Source organism: Candoia aspera, chromosome 4 (genome assembly GCF_035149785.1).
Source record: "Candoia aspera isolate rCanAsp1 chromosome 4, rCanAsp1.hap2, whole genome shotgun sequence".
Classification (NCBI taxonomy): domain Eukaryota; kingdom Metazoa; phylum Chordata; class Lepidosauria; order Squamata; family Boidae; genus Candoia; species Candoia aspera.
Window position 1 is genome coordinate 110508094 of NC_086156.1, and position 26830 is coordinate 110534923.

Sequence of the window (26830 nt, forward strand, 5' to 3'; positions counted from 1 at the left end):
ATGTCGTTTTTGCTGGATGAAACCACAGGAAACCTGCCTGTCCAAGACACTGACCAGAAGCCCTCAATAATAGCAGCGCTTCAAGGTTAGCCATAAAGATTAAGATTCCCAAACTTGTGTTCTCCTGATGTTTGGAACTGCAATTCCTGGAATTCCTAGCCAGTGTGGGATCCCAGAGGGCAGAAAATTCCTTATCTTTTGCTTCTCCGCAGTATGACAGGATCTCAGTGGTATGGCTCTTAGCTTTGATACTCAAGGGTCAGAAAAAGCTTTCTTTAAGCTGAGACTGACTCCTGGTGGCTAAATGGGCACATTTGTGTTGCTTTCTTGCAATAATATGGAGGTGATTTGGGATGTTTTGTGAAATCCCTACCGAACTGGAATTTCCTTGTGGTCTCCTATCCAAGAACAGATCAGGTCTGACCCGCTTAGCTTTTCCAAGATCAGCCAAGGTTGGTTAGATACTGCCATCTGCTAAGATTATGACATCTCAGCCACACTCCCTCTCAGCCCAACTCACCTCACAGGGTTGTTGTTGTGGGGAAAATAGGAGGAGGGAGGAGTATTTGGTATGTTCGCCGCCTTGAGTTATTTATAAAAAATAATAAAGGCAGGATAATAAATAAATAAATAAATAAATAAATAAATAAATATTATTATCCTGTAGGACTGATTGCAATGAGAGGAGTGATAAAGAATCTAGCTCTGTCTCAATAAAAATTGAATAGTGCCACCGAGATAAATTAATTCAATTCCACATTTATTTCATTATTTGACTTATTTAATCCCTGAAGCAGAGAGGTCTGCTCTGCAAAACACTGAAATGTTGCTTATCTCCCCCTTCTTGATGTCCCACTCAACATGTCTCTGGTATCTGTGAAACTGACAGTGTGTTTTTGCTTCCAGACTTTGCCTCCATAAGGACTGGGACTTGGTTTATTTGGCAAGGAAGGTAGCGGAGTGGTATTCCCCATGTGTCCAAGCCTCAACCTGAGCTTTATACAGTATAATCCAAGAAGCTGTAGTGGTATAATAGCCATTTATAAAGAAGATTTGTGGGAGAATGCTGCAATATTTTGGGGGAAATCTCTTCAAGTATTTACATTCACACACTGTATTCAGAGTCATGTTTGTGAGATGGGCAGCCTTATAAATATGATAGATAGATGATAGACAGACAGACAGACAGAGAGACAGATGGTTCATTATGTGGTGACTGTTCATTCATTCAATTTTCTCTCTTCACATCTTCTTTCTCTAGATGTGTCCTCTTCAGCTCTCATCCCTGCCAAATCTGAAAGGCTGAAAATACAAATGAAAGGTGGGCAGTGAGGGGTTATTAATTAAAGGCCAATACTCTTGATCTAATAGCAGACTCCAAGGGTGAGGGCAACTGGCAAAAACCGAGTTCAGATAAATCCAGTGAGAAACAAGAATAGGAATCTATATTCTTGGAGAAATCAAGAAGTTCTCAAGTTCAAGCGTTGGCTAAGGAGGAAATGCTAGATGCTCCCTAAGTTTACATTTCTCCCCCATGATTTCCAGTCTAGATTTGATTATCATCTTCTCTTCCTTCCTCTTCCAGGATCAAGCTCACTAGCAAAGACTCAGCACCAGATCAACCGAGTGAGCCGTGCAGAGTTGGCCAATCGTTTTTTACGACTTCGTGATGGACGTTTGCTGCTCAAAGAGTTCACTCAAAAGCAGGAGAACAAGATCAAAAGGTACTGGAAGCGGCATGCAAATTAATGATCTGTTGGATAATACCCTGGTGACTAGATGCAACTACTGATTGTATGGTCTGTTAATTTGCTTGTTGTACCTGGAGTCATACTGAAATGAAGATTTTAAATACAGTATTATATGAAGGCTCTGCACCAGGGTTACTTTGAGTCCAACTTAGAATCATAGAATTGTACAGGTGGAAGGGGCCATAAGCATCATCTGGTCCAACCCTCTGCAATGTGCAAGAAAACAAATTAAACCATCCATGAGAGGAGATTGTCCAGTCTCTTCTTAGAAACTTCCAAAGTGAAGCATTCAGAGCCTCCATTGGTAGTATAGCTTGTTCCATTGTTGGATAGATCTTACCATCAGGAAGTCAAACGGTTAAAATAGCATATAAAATAAGTAAAAATCAAAATCAACAGCCAAAAGCCTGTTGAAAAAGATACACTTTAAGCCTCTTTTGAAAAAGAACTAATGAAAGACATTAAGACTCCTCAACTCTCCAGGGAGTGCAGATGTTGCTATCATGCTCACTGCACCCTCTTTAAAGCCAAGACAACTCTAGTGACCACTTCAGGGCAGAATGCTAGAACTGCAATGTAGCATTGAAATGCAAGGAAGTTAACGAATAAATGAGGTGGGTACTTCAGTCCAAAGATGATTTAAACTGCACAAGTTTTGATGATGACAGAAATGAAGTTCATGTTGGTTAAACTGATACCCCAAAATACATCACAATAAATTCACTGGGCAGTATTTTCTTTTGTTCAAGGTTAATTAACTCCTTCCATATTTTCCTACATGATTCTTCTTCGGGTTTTGTTACCCACCACAACTTTGATCTATGTTCTTCTTAAATAATGGTCATGTTTGAGTTCCTAAAGCAGAAACCCAAGCAAGGTCCTGCTAAAACAGCAGTGCTCCTGGGGAGATCGAGATGGGATGTTCTCTCCTTGCTCTTCCAGGACGGGCAGCAAACTATCACGACTCAGCCATGAGCGAGCACAAGCCAATGGGAGACCTGGAAGCTGCATTCAAAACTCTGTTCGGAACCTGGACTTGGAAGAGGGCCTGGAAGAGATGCAGGAACGGGTTTGGGACCTGGAACGGGTCAACCAGCATCTGAGGAGTCACCTGCTCTTCTACAAGCAACAGTTACAGCTGCAGGGCTGTGGCCGTCACTGTCCTTATGGCTATGTCACAGCCAAGGTCAACACAGGCTTTAGTCGGGCACGTACCTCTGCCAGACAGGGGCCCAAGAAGTCACACAAAGGTAAAAAGAGTTGGGGAGTTTGATGTGTTCATCGCTGGGAAAGTTCCAGGTTGAAGAGCAGCATTAGATTGTCCAGGGAAGCTATCAGGTGGACTTTTTATGGAAGCTTATATCTTTGTTGAACAATGGGAAGTCCATAGAGATTAGAGGACATGGCAGCCAGCTCATCCTTTTCTTTCTCTTTTTTTGCCCCACAGGGATGCGGGTATCAGGGATGACAGTCAGGCCAACCCCTCCCAGATATGCTGATGATGTTCTGGAAAGAACCCAAGCAGAAATGGAAAGACTGTGAGTCATATCTGCCCACCCATTTCCTGGCTATGTGCATTTTCTTGCTAGCCTGCAAGATGCACCTCCGTACATCAGAAACATCCCTTTATCCAAGTTTTTAAAGCTCCCCTCTCTCATTATGAGTTCTTTTCTTCAGTGCTGGAAAAAGATCAGCCTTTAAAACAATAGCATGCATTCTAGAAACATTAGTTGTTTTCTTCTCTCCTTCCTATTAATGAATGGAAAACAAAATTATATTTCTGCTCTAATTTTTCTTTCAGGAACCACAGTCTGGGGCTGGCTGAGTTAGACAAAAATCATGAGTTGCTGAGTTTCACACTTGATAAAGAAACTGATCCAGAAAACATTCAACCCCAGAAAAGCCATCCAAACTTGCAGGAATGCCGGTACCGTTTCGTTCTCTATCTCACTCAGTGGATTTGATCTAGGATTGCACCTAAAATGTCTTCCATCCCCCTACCCCACCAGACCTTATGTTTTTAAGGTGCTCTTAATTCTTCTTCTGGTTTCATTGATAAATTCAATTGAAGCAGAATTTCAAAGTGTGCGTTCTTGTGGGTTTTGGAGTTCGGTTTTAGAAGAGTGAAATTCACATGTTAAGGCTAGATGGTTATTTATAAATTGGACGTGTTATGAATTTTTTGATGTGGAACAAGGAAATTTAAAATCAGATTCCTGCAGGCCAGTATAAGTTAGCAGGACATTCCTTGGGACTATTTTAACCCACTGCTTCAGTGCCAATGTCAGTAAGAAATCTTTTCTTGAGCTATTGATTTTGCATAGATGAGGATGATTGTATGTATGTGTGGTGGGAAGAGGTTACTGATCTCTGCCAGCTTGTTTCTCTTGCTCAACAGAACTGCCATCCAGAAGAACGTGGAGCTGATTCAGCTGCAGAAGCTGTTATGGGAGAAGAATTCAGAACTGGTGATCACCAAAGCCCAGATTACTGACTTGCATGAGGTAAGTCCTGGCACTTTCATGGAGTGTTTCTTAACCCACCGGGCCTTGGAGCAGAAGCCTGAAATATCTAAAAATTTGTTTAGATGAGGTGGGAAAGCTGCTGTTCAGCTCTCCTCGTCTCTGTCTTCCTGCCATTTTCCCCATCATGTTCTCTGCTATGCTTGAAAGAAGAATTCCCTCTTTTCCTAAATATTCGGATCTCCGCCAATTGTGCTGAGCTGCTACAGATTCCTTGTTGCTGGCATTTTTTTGTTCTGTCCACCCATTTTCTATTGCAAACTTTCCAGGCCTGGGAGGGTTCCTGTTTCTAGGTAAAGGTAAAGGTTTCCCTTGACGTAAAGTCCAGTCGTGTCCGACTCTAGGGGGCGGTGCTCATCTCCGTTTCAAAGCCTTGGAGCCGGCGTTGTCCATAGGACACTTCCGGGTCATGTGGCCAGCATGACTCACGGAACGCCGTTACCTTCCCGCCGAAGCGGTACCAATTAATCTACTCACATTTGCATGTTTTCGAACTGCTTGGTGTGCAGGAGCTGGGACAAGCAACGGGAGCTCACCCCGCCGTGCGGTTTCGAACCGCCGACCTTCCGATCGACAGCTCAGTGGTTTAACCCGCAGTGCCACCGCGTCCTGTTTCTACATTCTATGAAATAGAGGTCACAAATTTTTGCCTCTGAGTGAATGTTAAGTGCTGCTGGGCATCATAATTGAGGGCTGTAATACTCAACTGCCTGTATTTTTGGGAATGATGTGGGAGAAAAGAGGCAGAGATCTAGTCCACCCTTTCATAGCAACAGGATCCTTATTCTTATAAGAAATGCTGAATATGACACTAGGAGACATATGGAAAAAAGACATTTCTTCTTGTCCTTCTTCTTGTCCTTCTTAATCTGTAATTTGCTTTCCTCTGCTCTCCTCTGTCTAGGCCAGTGTTTCTCAACCTTGGCAACTTTAAGATGTGTGGACTTCAACTCCCAGAATTAACCATCCAGACCCCATGTGGGTCCCCTCCAGCAAATATCTTTCTCAATCATTATTTTTTTAGGGCTAGATCTAAGATTTGAACTCCTAGGCCACCCAAAGGTCTAGATCTTATGAGTCCATTTCTTTTCTTTTCTTCTGCTCTGCACCAGAACCAACAGGCGTTGAGGTCAGCCAGTGAAGCCTTGCTGGTGCAACTTGATGATTTGAATGCCAACCTCAAGGAGAAGACCCAGAAGGTGGCTGCACTGGAGAGCCGGCTGGAAATCCTTTCACCCTTGCAGGGAACACTGGAAGATGTAAGGAACCATGGAAAGCCATTGACTATTGCCATACACTCTCTGTGGGGCTGCCTTTGAAGACACTTGGGAAGCTTCAATTGGTTCAAAGTGCAGGGGTCTTTCTGCTAATTATGTATCAGAATTCATACCAACTCTGGCCATTTCTGAGTTTTTGTACTGCCAGTCAATCAAGGAGATCCCCTATATTTCTTAGTCCCAGCCAATCTAAGATCTACGAATTGAAGCAAATATTTGTAGCTCAGGGTTGAACTGTGGAGTCCTTGGTGCTCTCTGAGCCTTGTTGTTTTCTTGCAGAAGTTTCATTGCCAGACTAGGCAACCCAATCAAAGAACTCCTAAGGAGAGAACCACACCCCCACCAACACAAGCAGGGCAAGCCACGGTATATAGAGCAAGGCCCACTCCCTCTTTGCACTGAAGATGTTGCCTAGTCTGGCAATGAAACATCTGCAAGGAAACAACAAGGCTCAGAGAGCACCAAGGACTCCACGATCTAAGATCTATTGATTGAACTTCATGTTATCTCAAGGTACAAAAGGATTATATGAAAAACCTTTCTATAGTTTGAGATTATATGAAGTTCAATCATTTTTAGTTGTTGTACCCACTCAATTTATTTTTCTGATTTCGACCAATCAGAGTCATACGCAAAATAATGGCTTGAGGAATGAGTCGGGTGCAAAATGGCAGCTCAGGGGGTAGATACAGGTATTGTTTCTATCCTATGAGTCTATTCATCGTGCTGACTTCTGTATACAAATTCATACTGTAGGTACACATTTGAATAATTAGAGAAGGATTTGCAACATCTCTACTTAATGGGGAAGGACACTCTTTTTACTCTGCTCTTGTCAAAGAATTTTGAATCTTTGTTGGTCCTATGCAAAATCATCCAACAATCTAGTAAGAAATTATGAAAGTCTCCTGCCCTATGTAACTATGAATTAGTTCTATAACCATATGCTTATAGTTTTAGATGGATACTGTACTTTTAATTAGCCTCTTCCTATCTAATCTGGAGTCTCAGGCAGAATTAGGATCCCATCTATTACCTTCTCAGTTCCAGGAGAGAGTCCAAGATCTGGAAGCAGAGCGAGATTCATTGAAGACTGATTATGACCGACTGTTGGACAGGTAAGGAAGCGCTGTCACACGACAATAATAATTCAGGTGGGCTCTTGGAATATGAGATTTCCATTACACACTCATATTTTAGGGAACAGCTTGGGAACACCTTAAAATTGCAGACAATCTTACTTTTCCTTGATTTTGTATCATCCTTATGTCATCAGCTGCATCAATGCTGTTCGACAAAATCTGGACCAGGTGCCCCAGAAAGAGAATGCTCCTTCTTTGGAAGATCAGCTCAGCTCAGTAATGGTAGAGAAGGAGATTCTAGAGGAGCAGCTAAAAAAGGAAAAAGGTGAGGGATTAATTGAAACCAGAAGCTTGCAGAGACTGTCTGCAGAGTCTTTGTGCAGAATGCAAGGCAAACCTAAGTGAATCAAAGAATGCAAGTCTTTGTTTAAGGGAATCAAAATATACAGTACTTACTCTGTTTTAACAGGAAAGTTCTAGGCACTAATTATGGACAATCATGGTTCATATCTTAGTAAGCATTGAGTTCATCCAACTATCTTTACAAAGATTCTAAGCTGTATTGAAGAATATTTTATATGCATGTATATGTCTGTGTGTATATTGTATATACACACACACCTTGATAGATTGATTATGTGCCATCAAGTCATTGTTAAATCTTACCAACCACATAGATTTTCTCCATGACAATCTGTCCCTAACTTGGTCCTTCAGCTCTTCCAGTGGTGCACTGATGGCTACTGTAACTGAGTCAGTCCACCTTGCTGATGGTTGTCATCTTCTTCTCTTTCCTTCTACCTTTCCCAGCATTAGAGCCTTCTCCAGACATAATGTGTCCGAAGTAGGATAATTTGAGCCTGGTCACTTGTGCCTCAAGTGAGAACTTTGAGTTGATTTGTTCAATGATCCATTTGTTTGTTTTCTTGGCTGTCCATGGTATTCTCAGGAATCTTCTCCAACATCAATGTTCAAAACTGTCTATACTCTTTCTGTCTGGCTTCTTCAAACTTTAACACACATACATATATATGTAGGTAAAGGTAAAGGTTTCCCTTGACATTAAGTCCAGTCGTGTCCGACTCTAGGGGGCGGTGCTCATCTCTGTTTCAAAGCCGAAGAGCCGGTGTTTGTCGGTAGACACTTCCGTGGTCATGTGGCCGGCATGACTAAACGGAACACCATTACCTGCCTGCCGAAGTGGTACCTATTAATCGACTCCCATTTGCATGTTTTCGAACTGCTAGGTTGGCAGGAACTGGGACTAGCAACGGGAGCTCACCCCGCCGCGCGGATTTGAACCGCCGACCTTCTGATCGGCAAGCTCAGCAGCTCAGCGGTTTAACCTGCAGCGCCATGTACACACAGATATATACTGTTTTTTCTATACAGCACTCAAGATGACTTACAATTAAAAATACAATTGATAAAATGTAAGAATAACAACAATGTAATTAAAATTAAAATCTTCAATTAAGAGTTTGTTGAAAGAGATGGAATTTTGCCATTTTTCTAAATCCTTGGCAGGGGATAGGGGGCAAATGTATCTCCCAGAAGAAACCTTCTTGTAGGCTTGTCAAACTTCTGGCAGCAGAGGTACCTTTGAGGGAGTCCTTCATCCTGAGAGTACCTTGGCAGGTTCATAGCAAGAGAGACAGTTCCTTCAGGCCCTAAGCCATTTGGATACACAAATGTAAAATTGCCTGCTATTTAGCAATGACGCTGGGTTTGAAAAGAAGGACCAGATCCTTGGCACTTTTAAAATATCCCAGGTAACATTTCTTTGCTTTGTTCAACAAGCTCAGAATGAGGCACTGAAACAGGAAGTCAACTCTTTGCAGGAGAAGGCAGCCATCTTGGAAAACCAGGTGCTAGAGGAATCCCCTCAGTCCAACCCAACCCAGGTAGGTTGTGATGAAACCAGGTTGAGCAGCAAAGGTAGCAAAGTTTAAGGAAAAAGATCTGTGGTCCTGGGGCTATTGTGACTTGCTGGGCTACAGTTGTGGGAACAGCTGCAGAAAGGTTAGGAGGGAAGAGATTTGGAAGGCAGGGAGCAGGAGGAGGGATAGACAAGGGAGGGAATGACGTTTTGCTCTGGACCAAGAGAGAGAAGAAAAACAGAGATAAAGGGATGGATCATCCTCACATCCTGTTTCCCATGGCATGAAGAAGTCTTGCTAGCAGTTTTATGGGGACATGTCCTTGTGACATCCTCTTGGTCATTTTCTCTGTCCACTGCAAAGGCAGCCTGAAATTATCTTTAGTCGTTCCTTGTTTAAGTGGTGTTTCCCCTCTTCTTCCAATACAAGTCTTGCTGTATGAACAGTCTATGATGCCTCATTGACAAAAGTAGTGATGACGAGATCAGGGAAGGAATCTGCCCAGGTCCTATCAGCTGCTTAAGTCTGCTATGGGCACACATTCTCCTCCCTCTGCCGATCTGGTTGCTTGGGCATCACCCCTTCTGACCATATTGACTTGGGCTGTAAAGAGGCCAGACATCTAGGATAGGCAGTCTATGTAGTTGTAGTTGTTGTTGTTGTTGTCATGGGAATATTGATCTCCTGGAAGAACAGTGCTTTCAAATGAATGTTGGTCTTATGGGAGTTTGTTATGCTTGTGTCAAAAACAAATAAGCAAATCCTGGTTGATGTGTGGGTAGGAATTGGGAGAGGTTGTGTGGATCTGCGTATGACAGGCTGACTTTCTTTTATTTTTTCAACATGAGTCTCTTGAAGTCCTGGAAGACTGACAATTTAATTCATTTCTAACGTAAGAATTTTAATTTCCTATCCTCTCAGTGGCTACTGCCCTGTATGTCTATTCTGGATTGTTCTGCAAGGCAGACTGGACACTTGGCTTATGCAGAATAAATCTGCCAGCCTGGATTATTTTTTCTCACTGTCAGTCTTTCATAGGGTTATTGATCCCATGGGACTATCTATCTCCTATTGAACCATCATAGTCTCATTGGGGGGAAAAAAACCTAGAGGAGCAGATGAAGCAGGAAGGAACTGTCAGTCTCAATATGAGCCCCATCCTTACTGACAGATCAGGGTTTGTTGTTTGTTTGTCTGCTTTATTTTGAAACAGGACTTTCACTTTTCTGGGAGCATCATAGGTCCATGCATGAGTATCTGCAGAAGCTTCCTGCTTTCATCAAACCATGAAGAGAGAGTCATACTGCAATTTCCAGTCCTTCTGGCCATGTGGGCATGGTTACCACACACATACCAAAGGGGAAAGCTTGTATCACAGCAGCGTGAAGCTGCCTTTGTCAATCTGCTCCCTTTGGCCTCTGCCGTGGACACCACTGGTCCTGTGGCAACAACCACAACAAATCTGGGTGACTGAGCAGGATGCAGCTGGAGGAAACACCCGGAATCCTCCATCCTTCCCATTCACACTTTATAGATAGTGATTGGTGGTAGTTTTTCCTGCTGGTGGGTAACACTGGGTGGCAGAGGAAAGAAGACCAAGGAATGCACAAATTCTTGCCTGAAACTGCCCACATTAGAACTGTGAGAACAGCACTGCGCTCCAGCCTTGTTGCTACAGTAAAATGAGGCCATGGGGACAGCCCAGATTTGGCTGACATACTTCTCTGTTGACCCAGAGCTTTGAACTGGAGCAGGAGGAAATGCCCTGAACTGGCTTTACGCAACTTCCGGTTACCAGCCCAAACGTTCACTGTAAATCTTTGTCTTAATTCAGTCTGAAAAGGGTTCTTTGAAGGTGCTCCAGTATGAACAAGCAAGAAGCAAGTGTGTTTACAACCTTGCAAGACATTTCAGTGCAGAATATGTATGGTTCCTGGGTGTGAATGGCACTGCACCTGAAATCAGTCAATACCAAGATAATCTAGGTGGTGGCGAATAAGTGGTTATGTTTCCTGAGTTGTAAAACATCACAATGATTTGGTTTGTTAGTCCCAAGCATTTTGAACTCCATGTTTTGCTTTCCTTCTGTCTCTGCCCTGCCCTTCCTTCCTTCCTTCCCTGCAGAGCCTCTCAGTAGAAATTCTGGAAAGAGGTAATGAGAAGAATGAAATGTTTGCCCAGGAGAGCCTAAAGCGACATCTTCATGAGGCTGAGGCTGCACATGCAGAGACCGTACTAGAACTGGAGAAGACACGCAACATGGTCATTTTGCAGCATCGCATTAATCGGGATTATCAGGTGCAACCAAAAGATATCCAACACCTAGGATAGGGATCTTGGAGGATTGGGAATATAGACAGATAAAACATTACAATACTTGAGCAGCAAAGTTACTCTAGATGTATACTTACAATTTCCTAGTTAGATGAACAATGTTCTGTCTTGGTAGAATCCAATTCTGTAAATTTGCCTTTCCGTTGAATATACACAGGACCTATTGGCTAACATTTAGGATGTGATGAAGGATTGGCTAACGTTCATGTTATCACTAACTCTCATCTCTTAGAAGACTCTCTCTGCATCTGGTGTCCTCCCTGGCGGTGTCAGAGGACACCAGCTGGTGAATTAATAGGGACCATTGACCAATCTACAAGGCAAACAGGTGGGATGATGAGGGAGTTAGTATCACTGTAGTTGAATCTTTGACTACTGTTTTGGTTGGAGCTGGAGCTGGAGCGGGTGCTGATGCAGGCCAAGCAGGAGAAACAGGAGCACCAGGAGAAGCAACAGCAGATGGACCAACTTCTGGACCTGCGCACTGCCCGTATTCATCAACTTGAAGGTGTGCACAGTAAGTGTGTGTGTGTGCGTGCACACACACGTCTTTCTCTTGGCTTTGAGATTGAAATCCAAGCATCCCAACCTTGTGGAACTGAGAAATGTTTGCAAATATATTTGGGGCATTTCCTTTCCTCGGGGCTTAATTTCCTTCTTCATACCAGCCACAGCTGTATCTTAGTTTCTAAAGTGAGAGGTGCACAGGTGGGGTTTCCATTGCAGCAACCAGCCTGTTCCCTGGTTCCCACATGATGAGAATCTGGTTTACAAATTGCTGATTGGTGGTAACATGGAAACAGGCCTTCTCTGGCTTATGGAATGAGCTTCCCCCTGTTCCACATCATTCCCCAGCAATGATGTATTATCAAGGATCTTAAAAGTTTACCTTTTTAGGTTGGCCTTCCAGAGCAGTTAACCCTCTGTAAAATGTGCTTTGAATGGATTGTTCCCTTCTCTTTTGACTCTGTTTTTATCATACCATTTTATACCATTGTAAATTGTTGTGGGATTTTTTTTTAAAAGAAGCTGCTGCGTATAAATATTTTAAGTCAATTGGTCAATCAACGTTAATGAGATTTCAGTTACATCAAGGTACTTTATCATAAGCAATTTAGCTTGATCTCAGCAGGGGGCAGCATCTGGTCATCCTAAGCAGGCTCAAGACCAGTTAGGACTTAGATGGGAAATCCCGCAGCTTTAGGCTAGACTGGGAAGTGGAATACTGTAAATAATTTGGAAGAAGAAACTATTTTTAGCTTACTGTCCAAAGTACTGCATGGATATTTCCACAAGGTCACCAAGAGCCAAGCTCAACTGGAAGGAAAATTGACTTGACTTGACTTGACCTGACCTTGACCTATTTTAGGATGTTCCTGATCTAGGCTGTTTGCGCAAATGTGTTCTCTCACATGCAAATTTTTACACTGTTGCTGAATTCTCCGTTGCTAATCTTCCTGTGGTTTTCCATAGTTTCCTCTGTCTTTTTCTCACCATGAATCCTCTGATAAAGAGAGAAGGGTTGGATAACTATAGAAAGCCTTTGGTAGGTAGAGCTAGGACTGGCCGTTCTGGAAGTATTCTAATCTCTCTGTGTAGTCCTCTCTGTTGTTTCCTGATATTCCATTCAGGACCTTGACTCTGACTGCAGATTTGGAGTATACTTGAAGAATTGTTTTTCATGGGAACCTTAGAACACAAATGCAGTACTTTGCTTGCCAATGTGATGGTCCAGGAGTACTAGCTTGTCTGCAGGCATCTCCCTTGGCATTAGCCAACCTTCTTGCCCTATCACATTAAAAAAAAAAGTGTGCATGCTTTCGTGTCTTGAGATTCCTACTGTGGCAGTCATTTTGTGAATGTGGAACTTCCCTTCCTTGTCAACCATTTTTGACAGAACCCACAAGATCAAAATATCACGTCTGTCAATAGGAAGGGTTCTGCTGCATTGGATCTACTGCCTAAACCTAATTACTGCCATCAAACTTGAGTTGTGTTAATTCTCTTGAGAATTCCTTCTTAAGATTCAGGAGGTATGTGCATACAGTATGCAAGGAGCTCTAAGGAATGAGGCTTTGTGGACCTGGCTGTTTCTTTCCTCCCAGAGCAGTTGAAGGATGTGGCATATGGAACAAGAGTTGTCCCACTTCGGCCACCTGACAGTGACACTGATGGTGAAGCAGTCCCTGGCAAGTTCTTGGAACTGCAACATGGGGAGAACCTCTTTGAGCTGCACATCTCTGGGGCGATTCTCTCAGCTGAGGCTGTCCATCTCCTGGGGGACCCAGAACCTCTCACCTTTTGCACATATGCCTTCTACGACTTTGAGACCCACTGCACACCTCTGGTCCTGGGCATTCGACCCTGCTACAACTTCACTTCCCAGTATGTGGTCCAGGCTGACCCTTTCTTCCTGCAATACTTGCAAGGGACCACTTCTCGCCTTGACCTCCATGTGGCTTCTGCTGTTGACCATGCCACCCTGGCCTCCTGCTGGTTGCATTTTGGCCAAGCTCTGAGCAGTGGGGAGCAAGTTCATGGCACAGCAGTCTTGTGTGGTAAGAAGAATGGCTGTGATCCCACCTCACCCATCAGATGGGTCTTGACTTCCATATTAATCTGACCTTTGGAGTCTGGCTTCCATGAATCCCTACTTAGGTAGTTGAGATGGGAGGAATATACTAAGGAGGCCTCCTTTGTGGTGGCACCTGGAAACTTAATCCCCTTCTCCCTTTTTTAATTGAACACAAGAAGGGAAGATCAGCTTTAGAGCTCAAAAGAGCTTTTTTAGAGCTTTGTTTTCCCAACCTGCTACATCTAGATCTGTGTAGTACCCCAAATTACCATTAAGGCATAGGTGCATCTGAAGCCTTACAGAATCTGCAGGGGGCCAGGTTGGGATGGGCTAATTTATACAAAAGCTCTATAAAATCAAATTCAGCCAATTTTGCATAGTTCATGTGTCCTGCTAAGTTCCGGTTTGCTGACAAAGCAACAATTAGAGGTGTTTACATACTAGGCTAATCCATTAACTATGGTTTATGAGCTCAGGGGCTGGGTTCTCACATCACACTTAGCCCAATCGAGCAAACTGCATGACAGTATACTGCAATATGTGAATTTGACCTTAACAAATTTCTAGAGGCCGAGAAAAACACTAGGACTAGGCACCCATGCATGTTGTGTTTATGTACACAGATTAACAGATAGATTTAAAAGACCTTGACATGAGAGGTGGGAGGAGCAGACTTCAGAATTATAGAATGAATTTTAATGTTGAATAGGGTCTCAGAAGCAGGGAACCCTTGGAGCAAAGTCAGATGAGGTTTACTAGATTTTGGGGGGAAGATGTCTATTTCCCCTCCCAACATGCAAGATACAGTATAATCTTGTATTTGCAAGGACAATTGAGTTGTGATTGATTGGGTTGGTGGTGTTCTAATGCAAAATTCTTTACATTGGCTGGAAAGATCTGATCAAGGGTACCTGACCACTGCATGCATTTTACAGATGAGGAACACCTAGGTTGAGAGATGAGTGAGAAGGACAAGGAAAGCCACTGGTTGAAAAAATTCTTATATTTATACCATACCTTTCCTTCTCTCCTCTAGGGGGAAAATAAAGCAGATTTTATCCTTACAATAACCCAGTAATGTAGGTTAAGCTGGTGCAAAGCATGACGGCTGAATGGGAACCAAAATCTGAGTCCCACCGTCAAACCACATGGTGCTTGCTCTTGTTAAGTGATTAGTGAACTGTGGTGTTGGAGGAAAATTCTGAGAGTGCCTTGGACTGCAAGACGATCAAACCAGTCCATCCTCCAGGAAATAAAGCCAGACTGCTCACTTGAGGGAATGATGTTAAAGGCAAAACTGAAATACTTTGGCCACATAATGAGAAGACAGGACACCCTGGAGAAGATGCTGATGCTGGGGAGAGTGGAGGGCCAAAGGAAGAGGGGCTGACCAAGGGCAAGGTGGATGGATGATATTCTAGAGGTGACGGACTCGTCCCTGGGGGAGCTGGGGGTGTTGCCGACCGACAGGAAGCTCTGGCGTGGGCTGGTCCATGAAGTCATGAAGAGTCGGAAGCGACTGAACGAATAAACAACAACAAAGATCCTGATCTATCTGTCTCTGTCAGATGCATCCTTGGGTGGGGCGGGGGAGATTTAAGAAGGTCAAGATGGTGGCCTCAACTACACAATCAAAGCTGCTAGCACACATTTAAAAAGGGACAGGGCTTTGACCGTGTGGTTGTGGCCACCGTCTTGACTTTCTTGACCTGCCTTGAAATGCCCCTGGTCTCTATTTACAGGACAAAGAGGAGCAGCATTTCACATGTTTTTTATTATTATTATTATTATTATTATTTATTATTATTATTATTATTATTCAGCTCCAACTCTTTGCCCATCCAAAATGTGGCTTCCCAATTGCATCCCCACGCTTATCCCTCCAGGTCCCGAGGATGAAGATTATGGTCTTTTGGAATACTGGGTGAGGCTTCACTTTCCGTACAAGCAGATTCGGCAGCTGCACCGCCAGCAAAGCCAAGCCTTGACGTACCTCTCTGTTGGAACAGCATCTCCAAAGGTAGCCCGACAGAGCCGGCAACAGCAAGGTGACAGGGTAAGGAAAATGGAGTTCGTCTACTGTTCAAAATAAGATCTGTGGACAGTGTTTGAGCCTTCATGGTTTCTACACAAAAAATAAGGAGCAGACAAGCCACAAAGAAAGCCACAACCCAATAGGAACCATCAGTGGAAAGTCAATCAGTCATTCTGCTGGAAACGTGAACATTTAAAAGAGTTTTCAAGCTCCCATAACACCCTGTAGAAACTGTAGGCCTTCTCCTATTCATGTGGTACAAGCAGGTCTCGATTAGTGCAGTGAATGAATCCCACAAAATGGTTGCATTTTTCGAATTTGCACTATTCAAAGTGATATTTCTATGGAAAATAGGGCAATTAGTTCCAGTTCGATGGAAATAAGCAATGAACATTTTTAAACATAAATATAAAAAATAAATCCCCTGCTCACCCCGATGGGTGGTGTGTGTCTTCCTCCACCTCAGGTCCTCTACCAGAGGCCTGGGAGTTTGAGGGTTCTGCACAGGATCTTGGCTGTTCCTAGCACTGCACTCTTCTGGACAGAGAGCTCTGATGTGGTTCCTGGGATCTGTGAGAGGGAGAGGGAGAGGGAGAGAGAGAGAGATGAAATATTTCAGTAAAGGATAAAAAGAATATACTTGTAATTTAAATTTATGGTTAACAAAGTTACAAAAAAATCCTACCATAGATTCAGGCGCTCCAACATCTCATCCTATTTTAGTGTTACTATGACTATGTTTGTCGTTCAATTACATCAAATGTTAATGAGCCTCTTCTTTTTTAAACTTGTACTGTTTCCCTCTGACGAAATCTTCCTTTTCTCCATTTTGCACACACAAGGATTAGCAGTATCTAAAACCCCAACCGCAACTGTGCATGTGCTGGCCTCAGTTGCACATGCACTAGCCTCGCATTAATTGAATTTTGGGTCACATTAAATGCAACCTGGTATCGATTTACAATTCGCACTACATGGAATAGCGCATTATCCAAACTCACACTAACTGTGACCTACCTGTACATGGAATGGTTACGCCATTCATTTCTCAGGTTATCCAAGTGAATATGGAGGCTTGTGCACACAAGTTGTAAGGTTAGATAGGAAGTCCACCCTTTCTCAAAGGCTCAAGGTGGGTAGCCACATCCCAGAGATGAAACATGTCAAAGCTATCCTTCCCCCATGCATAAATAGTCCAGGCAGCATTCCTCCTCTTCCTTCTCAAGGGGGCTAGTTTACTTACCAAATAGTGGTTCCTTTGAGTTAGCATTTGGGGGCAGATGTCAAGGGCCCACCTAAGCAGACTGAGCAGAAGGGCCTCCAATGCAGTGAGACAAATTTGCCACATTCTGTACTGAAAGTGGAGAAATGAAAGTGGAGAAATGCACATACCATCTAAAGCAGGGATGGTCACTCATTAGGTCAGGTACCCAAACACATCTCAGTGAGCAGTAAAGCATTCATGCTTCAAAAATGACTCCGAAGACTTACTTTGGAATGCATGGGAACATGAGGGCAGCACCACTTTAAAGCAGCTACATCTCTTGTCAGGCTTTTGCATGAGCCTGAAAAAAGACACAGCTGTTTTAATGAGTCACATTAAAGACACAGCTGTCCTGACTTAGAGCAAAAAACCACGCTGAGACAGGGATTTGGTCTCTTGTGCTTATTATCTGCTCTAGTAGGTAGAAATCCTGCCAAACTGAAAGTGTGGGGGAAACCCACACAGATAAACCCAAAATTCAAGGCGGGTCTGCTCTGAGTTTCTTTGAAGGACAGTTCAAAGCCTCTAAGCTACACATGCGTTTCCCCCCTGGATAGGGGCCCCCTCCTGCTCACCATCGGTACTCATGACACAGCTGCTTTAATTAATTGACTCATTAAAACAGCCACATCTCTCTTTTTTAACCTTATGGTGGAAGCTTGATAAAGCTTAAAACTTTCAGTATTCTGTTTTCACAAAGACCATCCACTTGCAGATTGCTAGTGCAATAGTTCTCCCCCTCTCTTGTTACCTTGTAGTATTCAAAAGCCTATTGCTTCCATCGATCAAATGCAGCTCACTGACAAGCTGAAAGAATCAGTACTGGAAAAAGCAGTTATTGTGTTCCTATTCAGAGTCAGAATCCCACTTTTTATTAAAACCTGCAGCAAGAAATAAATATTGTCAGACGTGTGACACTATGTGAACTGCGAACTGAGCAACTGCTGCTGCTTCCCTACTGCATCACCACCGTTCCCTTTGTTCACCTAGCAGACTGAAGGCGTAAGCTGGAACGAGCTGTGCATCCAGATCAAGAGCTGTGCCAGTTTGAGAAGCCGTTGGCTTGGCTCACAGCCCAGCGCTTATGCCATGTACCAGTTCTTCACCTTCCCAGATCACGACACAGTCATCATCCCGTCCAGCAACAACCCCCACTTTGGAGACGTGCAGACTTTTACTCTGCACATCACTCCTGAGCTGCACCATTATTTGCTTGTGGAGAGTTTGAGGGTGTATGTTTTTGATGAGGAGGAAGAGGAACTTGGAAGCTATTTGGGCAAGGCCCAGATCCCCCTAGTACCATTAGCGCATGGACACAGCGTCAAAGGTGAGATCAAAGAAGAAGGATACTAGGTAGATCTGTCCTTGCTTTCTTGAACTGTCTTCTGTGCTAAGCCCTTCTTGGTCTCGGACAACAGCCCCCAGTTTGGAGGGTCTCCAGGTAGGTTACGACTGCCATCGACCACAGCCATACCAATCAGGAAAGGGATGGGAAGGATAGCACAACACAAGGGGGAGGGCTAGAGAGTGTATGGTTCAAGCAGCGGACAACTGCTGATCCCTGGATTTCCTAAAGCCCTCCAGCCCCTCCTCTCAGTTGGATGGCTGACCTTTGGATGCAGAACATCCAAAACCTTCCAGATGAGACTAAAATAAAGCCTAAGGCTCTTTTTAGAAAGTCAGAAAACCTGAGTCTTTGTAAAGGAATGTAGAGAGGGTTGTCGGAAAAGAAGACAAGAGCTGGTGAGGAGGGATGGGGGGAAGCAATTAAACAGTCCAGAGAGTGAAACCAGTGTGAGAAAGGAATTATTTATTTTCTATCCCGCCTTTATTATTTTTTAATAAATAACTCAAGGTGGCAAACACACCTCATACTCCTTCCTCCTCCTATTTTCCCCACAACAACCACCCTGTGAGGTGAGTTGGGCTGAGAGGGAGGGACTGGCCCAAAGTCACCCAGCCGGCTTTCAAAATACACTGCCTTGATTTCGTTTAGTATAAATGGGACAGAGAGAATCTTGGATAGGCTCCAAGACTGATGTCAGCCCTTTGAGATAGGCCTGATCAAGAAACAGACAGCACAGGGATTCCAGGCATTGTTGCTGGGTTAAGTGACAGAATCCTGAAAGGCAATCAAGATTTGCTCTGTCCTATCTCACACTAAACAAAATCAAGGCAGGGTTATTTTGAGATTCTTTCTCACATTCCCTTTTCCTCAAGGCTGGTAATCTTTTCTGCAGGTCCTTCTTAAGGGTTCTTTCATAACTTCCCCAAGGTCATCTCTAAATTCCTTTACAGCCTTGTCTAAAGGCATGACTCAGCTGTCTCTACTGCAGCTTTGAGCTTCTCTCAAAACCTCCAGTTTACCCACTGGAGTGATACGGAGCTCCCATCTCCACACATACACACTTCTGGGTGTTGGAGGTTTCCATATCTTCACTGGAAAGGCAAGTTCAGTGCAAGTTTAGGATGCCATAGGCTTCACCACCTCCAATAGTAGAACGTCTGCAGCCACCCGTTCCAGATCCAGATGTTGTCGTTTTCCTCCTCTCTCCAGGAGACTTTGGCCTCATGGACCTTGCAGGGAAGCCCAGAGGCTCCATCCACCTGAGCCTAGAATGGAAGGTCCCTTATTTGCCTCTGGAAGATGCTCACCATAAAGCCACCCAATCACATTCTTTGAAGATGCAGATTGCTGATGAGCAAAACATGCTGCAAAGCCAGGTATGGAAGCTTGCAGAGTGGAGAATTCACCCCAGTGGTGGTACCAACCCATGGAAAAATGAAAAATGTTGCATTAAGCTGTATCTGAAGAACCATAATGTAGACTCAGAAGATTTTCTTGGCTCAAGGAGCAATTATCCAGGATTCTGAGTCTGCCCTGCTGAGAGCCTTCTCATTGTTAGAGCTCTGCTGGTAGAATGCTCCCTCCAGTAGGCTTCTTTGGCCCTCTCACCAACGTATCTTCAGTTGCAGGCTAAGCCATCCCTTATCTTCAAGGCATTTTTATATTTATTATTTAGATTTTATTCCAGGGGTTCACATTACAGTGGAGTCGTGCCTTTTTACAGGTTTATCCTTGTTATTTTTAGAAATACCTTTCGAATGTTGTAAATAAACATTTGTCACATGTTCCTATTTTTAGGAACATGTTTTTAACATCATAAATAATTTTGGAAAGCCTCCCGCCCAAGAAGTTACTTTTTGGATTAAAAAAAAATCACCTGCCAATGCCCAATGCTCATTTAAGTTTCAAGAGAAAGAAGGGCTGGTTCTTAGCTGTCTGATCCTCTGAAACCTCTTTTACAGGTGTCTGAAAAACACCTTCAGAAAAGCAGCAAGGCAAAAAAAGGGCTGGAGTTCCCTTCCGCCCAAGTGATTCCAACTCGGGAGCTCAAGAGAAGCAGGACAAAGGAGGAAGTGGGCAAAACTATCCCCAAGGTAAGGGATAAGACAGCCAGTTTGGTCTAGTGGTTAAGGCAGCAGGCTAGAAACCGGGAGACCATGAGTTCTAGTTCCGCCTTAGGTACAAAGCCAGCTGGGTGACCTTTGGCCAGTCATTCTCTCTCAGCCCTAGGAAGGAGGCAATGGCAAACTACTTCCTAAATCTTGCCAAGAAAACCGCAGGGACTTGTCCAGGCAGTCACTAGGAGTCAACACTGATTCAAAGGGACCCCCCGCCCCCCACAAAAGGGATATATGTTAGGAAGATTTTGCAAATAAAAGCAAGGCTTTGATTAAAAGCCTCTTGGGAAAAAGAAAAAAAAATGCCAAATGCTCATCAAAGCAAAAAAGTCAGGTCTCTTCCCCAGGAGATGACACTCTAAAATTTTATACAGGGGAGATGGGGAGAGGGTGAGAATTGGAGAGCCCTTAATAAATTCAGGGAGAATATTCACACTGCAGTTGCAGAAGCTAGTATTCAGATTGTAATTACCTGGGTTTGTGCATTGCAGTAAGCCATGACTTAACTATGATCTTTTGACTAAGATACAATGGGCTTGGATCTCTGAAAGCAGAACTTGCTGTTCACTATGCCAAAACCAACATATTCCAGATTAATTTCCAGATTAATCATGGAACTGAGAAGTCTTTAAGCCTAACTTCCCAAAAAAGTTGGGTTCTTTCTTTCCTATATAACACGAAGGACTATAAACATGTGCTTTCTTTTCTTTCTTTTTTGAAAACTATAATTCCCAGGAATCCAGAACATGGGGCCTCAGTTGTACTTTCTGTATTACTAGATATGAATTTGCCTCGTGCCATATGCAATCAGCACAAAGCTTTCTCCAAACTGTGGCAAGATAATCTAAGTTCCGGGACATTATAACCCCTACATTGAAACATACGTGTGGATATTTACTTATCTGGCACCAATTATTGTCCTAACGTCATGGCCCATTCTGTGACCAAACTGGGTTTTGTATCTGGACAGATGGAGCTGGAAGAGAGAACAGAGGAGGAGGAAGAAATACTGAATGTTGGAGAGAAAGCAAGGATGGCAGAAAACCAGGAAATGGATGATGAATCTATCCTAGCGGCTGTGCCGAAGGACACTGGTATATTGTCACAACTCATCAAGTTGTTGAAGAATGAGCCAATATTTCTCAACCTCAGCAACTTGAAGATGTGTGGACTTCAACTCCCAGAATTCCCCCAGCCAGCATGCTGGCTGGGGGAATTCTGGGAGTTGAAGTCCACACATCTTCAAGTTGCTGAGGTTGAGAAATATTGGCCTAGATGTTGAATTTGTGCAGAAAGACATAAAATGCTGTTAACAATTAAATGTATTTCATCAGGGTGAGAGAGAGAGAACCTTACAGCTATCAGATTAATCCCAGTGACAAAGGGAAGGTTCACTTGGTGAGTTGGGGATCATGGACAAAATCCAACAGAATTTTGTTGAATTGTCCCATAGCAAGGGAGGACAAATGAACTTCCTGGGTCCTACTTCTTGATCCTTCTGGAAACATCTGCTTCACTAGTGCATGGCTGAGTTTGCAGATTGTGTGGAAGCATGGCCTGTTCATTAAACCACATTGGCATGTTTTTTTTATAAAAGACCAGGTGTGGGTGGCTCACAATCTGTGGGCTTCATGGGGCCACCCTTTTGCATCGTGCTGCTGGAAAGTGGTGACCAAATGGCTGTTGATTGATTGGAGTTTCCTATTTATAGGAATAAATAGGATCTCCTACTGGATCTTGGACCTCCAACCCCCAGCCTAACACCAGGTCCTAGATAAGACTCTTGGGGTGGCAGTGAAAACATTACTCAACAAGATCTTTATGGGGGCAAACCCAAGACAGGATCCTTCTTTGATCCCTGCAGGGAAACGAATGAAATAGCGGTGGGCTCTTTTCAGCACTGGTGATGGGATCTCATCCTGCACTGGACAAAGGCAGCAGGGCAGTTTAAGGGGACCAAGGACAGGCTCCTAGCTTTCTCAGACAATAGAGGAGACTAATTTAGATTGTGTGTGTATTCAGAATACTACTTTTCCCACCATTTGTCCTCTGAAGCAACCTCTTCACTTTGCTCGATGGTCAGTTAGTCTTACAACTTTTTCTCCCATCTTGCCTGCAGGTGGGGAGGAGCAAGATACAAGTGAAGCTCAGACAACAGAAAGTGACGAAGTGGTGGTGGGGTTATCCACACTGCAGGAGTGTCCCGATCTAGTGAGTAACCACTGCACAGTGCCACAGGCAAAAATGTGCTCAGAGGCTGCTTACAAAGTACAGCTGAATTACTTGGTTCCTACACTGGGCCAAGCTGTGATTTGTTTAATCGTGGATTATGAAATAAGCCTGTTTGCTGGGTACACCGCAGTGACCTGGAAACTGGAGTTTGCAAAGCAGAACAGCTGGATTCAAACGGCAGAGGTTGTGCAGCAGGCCTGGGGGTGAGAGAAACGGAAGAAACTGGCTTCTGGGGGGGTGGGGGGGAAAGGACCTGGATTTATCCTGGCAGGGAATGGTGCTGGGAAGAATGATTAGGGCAGCCTACTGGAACATCATGATGGCCAATACATTTTGTGCAAATGGGGCATCTCTGATGGTGCTTTGAAACCCTTACAATGTATTATTTAGTAGATTCTTATCCCTTTGATCCGTACAAAAATAACCGAGGGAGGGGAGATGAGCCAACATCCTACACCTCTCTTCAGCTTTCTTCTATTTTTTTCCCCCTGAATTTCCATCTTCCTGCTTTTAAAGGTCACTGATTCAGGCAATTAGAACCAGTTCTTGGAGGGCAAGATCACAAAAAAGCCCACTGTTATTTAGATACAAGCAATTTCTTAGTCTAAAACAGAGCCTATATCCAATTTTTGGAGTCCAAAGATAACAGGGACTGATATAACTTGGCAGGAGTAAAATGCAGAACAGGAGTGTTATGGGGCAAAATGATTGGGGAGGAATTTGCAGGTGGTTAGGGACATGCCTTAAGCTCTGGCATCAGTTCTGCTCCATAAACACCCCCAAATACAGCCCAACATGTTTCCCAAACATTCTTGGGGGCTACAAAAGGGGCGAGGCAGGATGGGGGGCTGGCCTGAAACTAAATGGTTTCTTTTCTGCCATCAGCAACCTTCAGACTGGATTCGCGTGGAGGTCATTTCCCTTGGTCTCTTGCCAGAGAGCCAGCCTGTGGCTGATGAGGCCATCCAGCAACTGTATGTTGAGTTTCACTTCCCTGGAGTGCCCCTGGAGGAAACGGAGACTGCTTTCTCTTTGCGGAAACCTAGGCGGGACCAGGAAATCTATTTCCACTTCAGCAAAGGTGAGGACACACATCACTTTTTCTTGGTTTGCTAAGGGAGAAAATAGAGGCAAAAGTAGAATTCACTAGCTTGGTACCCTCCAGGTGTTTTGACCATGTTGGCTGAGGATGGTGGACATTGTGCTGTAGCACACCTGGAAGACACACGGTTGAGGAAGGTTGGTCTACAGATTTGGGGAGCTGACTGGTATTAAGGAAGCCTGGCTTTTAAGAAGCCTTCAGTACTATCAGTGAATACTTTTCATACAGCCAATAGTGGCATGGGAGTAATTTGCAACAGTGGGCTCATATGAGACAATTGAATGGGACAATTGAATATGCTCATCTGTGTGAGCAAAAGCAACTCTAGAAAGGCTACCAACATCCTTACCAGGAGTTCACTTAACTCTGACCATAATAGAGTCTCCATCACTAGTTAAATTTGGTTAGCTCAAGTTGACATGCTTGCGCTAAAGATCTGTACACCTCTGGAAAAAGGCAGAATCCATAGCCTTCCAGATGTTGACTTTTTCCATAGGCTTCAGCTACACAGCCAAAAGAAAGGAATATGACATATAATTCACTGCCATCTAGGAGACAGGATTCCCCCTTGCAACCCCATCAACATTGCTGTTTATGGAAATATATGCATAAACCTGTTCAGGTCCAAGGCATTGTTGATAGAAGACAGATAGGCTATTGACTCCATTTCTAAACACTGAAGGAACATCTTGACTCCAAAAAGCTCTCATCATCATAAAAAACATTATAGCATCCTGAACGTTATGGTGATAATGTGGCTGGGATTCATGTATATAGCAGGAAATGCATATGTTCCACAGACCCAGCAATGGTGCTATATGTATCTGAATAAAGGCTTGCTGAATTCTTTTACCAGTGATCAAACTGGACCCAGATCCAGGAAGTTTCCAAAGGCAAATGCTGTTTTCCATGCTTGTGGCAGAGGAGCCCCAGTGGAACAAGTGGGTATCTGACCCCCTCTTCTCCTAAAAAGTTGCAGGGAAGAAATTTCCAGGACATGTATTCACCAAGTCTTCCCTTGGCACAGGCTGCAGTTTATAGTAGTGAGCGAGCCTCTTCCTGGGGCCAGAGGGGAATGTGAAGATGTGGGTTTCTCCTGCGTGGACTTGCGAGAGATTCTTCTGACTGGAAATGACCTCTTGGAGCAAGAGTTACAAGGTAAGCAGCTGTCCACCCTCCCTCCAAACATGGAAGCAACCTAACACGCAACCCAAGGCAACTCTTAATTATTAAAATCGAAATGTGGTTTGGTTGCTTGATATTCACAGGCATGGAAGCATGGCAGCTCTCCAGATGTGGCTGGAATTTAACTCCTGCCAGGTTTACCCTACATTGATAGCAGTTACTGATGAATAGCAATGTCTGGAGGGTTGCAAGAGTCTCTGTATTCAACTTAAAAATATTCAAGTCATTCCTCTCCTCCTCCCCACCCTTCATGAGTGACAGGCAGACTGGGAACCCACACTGTTTCCCAGCTAAAGGGGTGGGGGGAGGTAAGGAAGAAAAAGAAATACATTTCATTTCCCATTGTCCAGTTTTGAGTTCTTTAGACCACGCCACCAAGATTGGGAAGCTGAAAGTCTCTGTCGAAGCAGCAGCTGCTTTGCGTGCTATCTACAGGGCCGGCAAGTGGCAGAGCAGCGAGGAGAGGGGAACTGAAGAGGCGTGAACAGGCTTCCATCATCGAAAGGACTGTTACCCTCTTTGGAAAGGCAAGCAAAGAAGCCAGCAAAATAAACTTATCAAATCTTTTAAAAAAAACATTTTTATTGTTCAGTTTGTCCAAAGTCAAAAATACTAAGAGCGCTAACGGCTACGAAAGAAAAAAAAAAGTTGAGAAAGCCCCATGCCCCCAATCCAGCCTGGATCGGGTGGACTCCCACCCAAACGAAACAAGGGAGGGTTAGGGCAGGAAATGCATTTAATCCGTTCCCTCTGCAACCCTCAAACGCTCGCTCACTGGAGACCAACTTGGCAACCCCGGAAACAGATAAATACAAACAAGAGCTTGACAATTAGAAAAGGGGAAAAGGAGAACCAATAAAAGGGAAAAAAAAAGAATAAAAAGAAGCAAGAATCCTTTCTTTCATTTGAGTCCTAGTTCCCCAGTCCTGGTTGGGTCTTTATGGAAGCTTTTTGTATTCCTTTCCATCACTGTCCCCAGATGGGTTTCCTGCTGCCGCCGGGCCCTTGCATTAGAAAAGTGCAACACGATCCCGCCCTTCCCTGTTGGTTCAAGAGTCCAGAAGAACGAGCAGTCGGCTTGAACTTCAAGTTTTTGACTCTGGTGTAATACTAAGTCAACCGGCTCCTCCTTCCAATGCTTCCAAGAATACAGACACGGGGAACGGGGAAGAGTCGCTGGGAGGGTGTTCTGAGTCGATACGCCCCAAGGGCGGAAGATAATGGAAAAGGGGAGGTGGGAGCTGCAGAGAAGCATACTTTGTGCCAGATTCCTGAGTCTCACCCAAGACAGCCTCCCCAGCACAGTTTGTGTCCACCGTTAGCCCAAGAACACGGCCTGGAATTCTCTCACAGCGGATTGGTCCATGCGAACGGTCAGAAAAGACGCAGGGAAGAAGACCGAAATATTCTCCAGAGAAACAAAAGAAGGGCGAAGGGTTGGTGCGTATGCGGGAAAGGTGAAAAAGTTTGTGGTGAGGAGCGGGCCGCCCCCCGGGCCCTAAAGATTGACTGACAGAGGAAGCCTCCACAGCCCCAATTCCCCCCTCCTCCCCCCCAAATCGACTGATGGGAAAGGTCTGTCATCCCCGTCTACTTCCTCTTCTTCTTGGGTGGGGCGGAACTTCGGCCAGGACTGCGACTGTGGGAGCTGCGATTGTGCCCCGAGCTCTGGGAGGTGGGACCCTTCCTCTTGCGGCTGATGGAGCGGCTCTGTTCCTCCTCCTCCTCGTACCGACTCTCTCGATCAGCTGCAAGGAGAGAGGAAGAAATCAGGCCCTGTGCAGAGCATTCACGGCGCACCGAGCCTGCTCACATTTTTTCTGTTATTTGAGTTACATGGTGGCCTGCTCAAAACGACTCAGAGGTGTAGTACAGTTCAAAACTTTAAGCTACACTTAAGCTGTCATGAATATAGACAGGTGCGTGGTTCAAATTCCGCCAGACAACTCAACAAGCAAGCCGTTGTAAGGGATGGAACCCTCCAGTGCCTGGGGGAAAAGCCAGGTTTTTAAAGTGTTATGCAAGGCCCACAGGATCGGGGCCAGCTGGATCAGGGCAGATACAGCCACAGAGGAGACACGTCTTTTGGTTCCCACAAGGTGGCACTGCTTAAGAGACGAGGACCG

General features: G+C 44.3%; 2 protein-coding genes across 2 annotated transcripts in view; one reads left to right on the forward strand and one right to left on the reverse strand.

Moving 5' to 3' along the window:
- RPGRIP1 (RPGR interacting protein 1) lies at positions 1–25272 on the forward strand. The gene is made up of 24 exons (XM_063302768.1): positions 1–85; positions 1262–1321; positions 1586–1724; positions 2694–3001; positions 3199–3289; positions 3553–3678; positions 4150–4259; positions 5342–5532; positions 6595–6668; positions 6827–6957; positions 8433–8536; positions 10637–10810; positions 11237–11354; positions 12952–13404; positions 15308–15477; positions 17714–18047; positions 19278–19444; positions 20030–20161; positions 21156–21279; positions 22305–22396; positions 23303–23498; positions 24376–24460; positions 24547–24677; positions 25055–25272. Exons 1-24 carry the CDS (start codon positions 1–3, stop codon positions 25186–25188), a joined length of 3729 nt encoding a protein of 1242 aa, XP_063158838.1. The 3' UTR covers positions 25189–25272.
- The window catches only part of SUPT16H (SPT16 homolog, facilitates chromatin remodeling subunit), an 18173-nt gene continuing 16615 nt past the window's right edge, over positions 25273–26830 (reverse strand). Inside the window, exon 26 of the mRNA XM_063301520.1 lies at positions 25273–26452. Within this exon, the coding sequence (XP_063157590.1) occupies positions 26295–26452 (158 nt within the window). The 3' untranslated portion in view covers positions 25273–26294. The remainder of the gene's footprint in view (positions 26453–26830) is intronic.

Coding starts and splice junctions, on each gene's coding strand:
- RPGRIP1 (XM_063302768.1), top strand. CDS start 1: ATGTCGTTTTTGCTGGATGAAACCACAGGAAACCTGCCTGTCCAAGAC. Junction 4,260..5,341: donor TACTGACTTGCATGAGGTAA/GTCCTGGCACTT, acceptor CCAAAGGTCTAG/ATCTTATGAGTCCATTTCTT. Junction 22,397..23,302: donor TGCAGGAGTGTCCCGATCTA/GTGAGTAACCAC, acceptor TTCTGCCATCAG/CAACCTTCAGACTGGATTCG.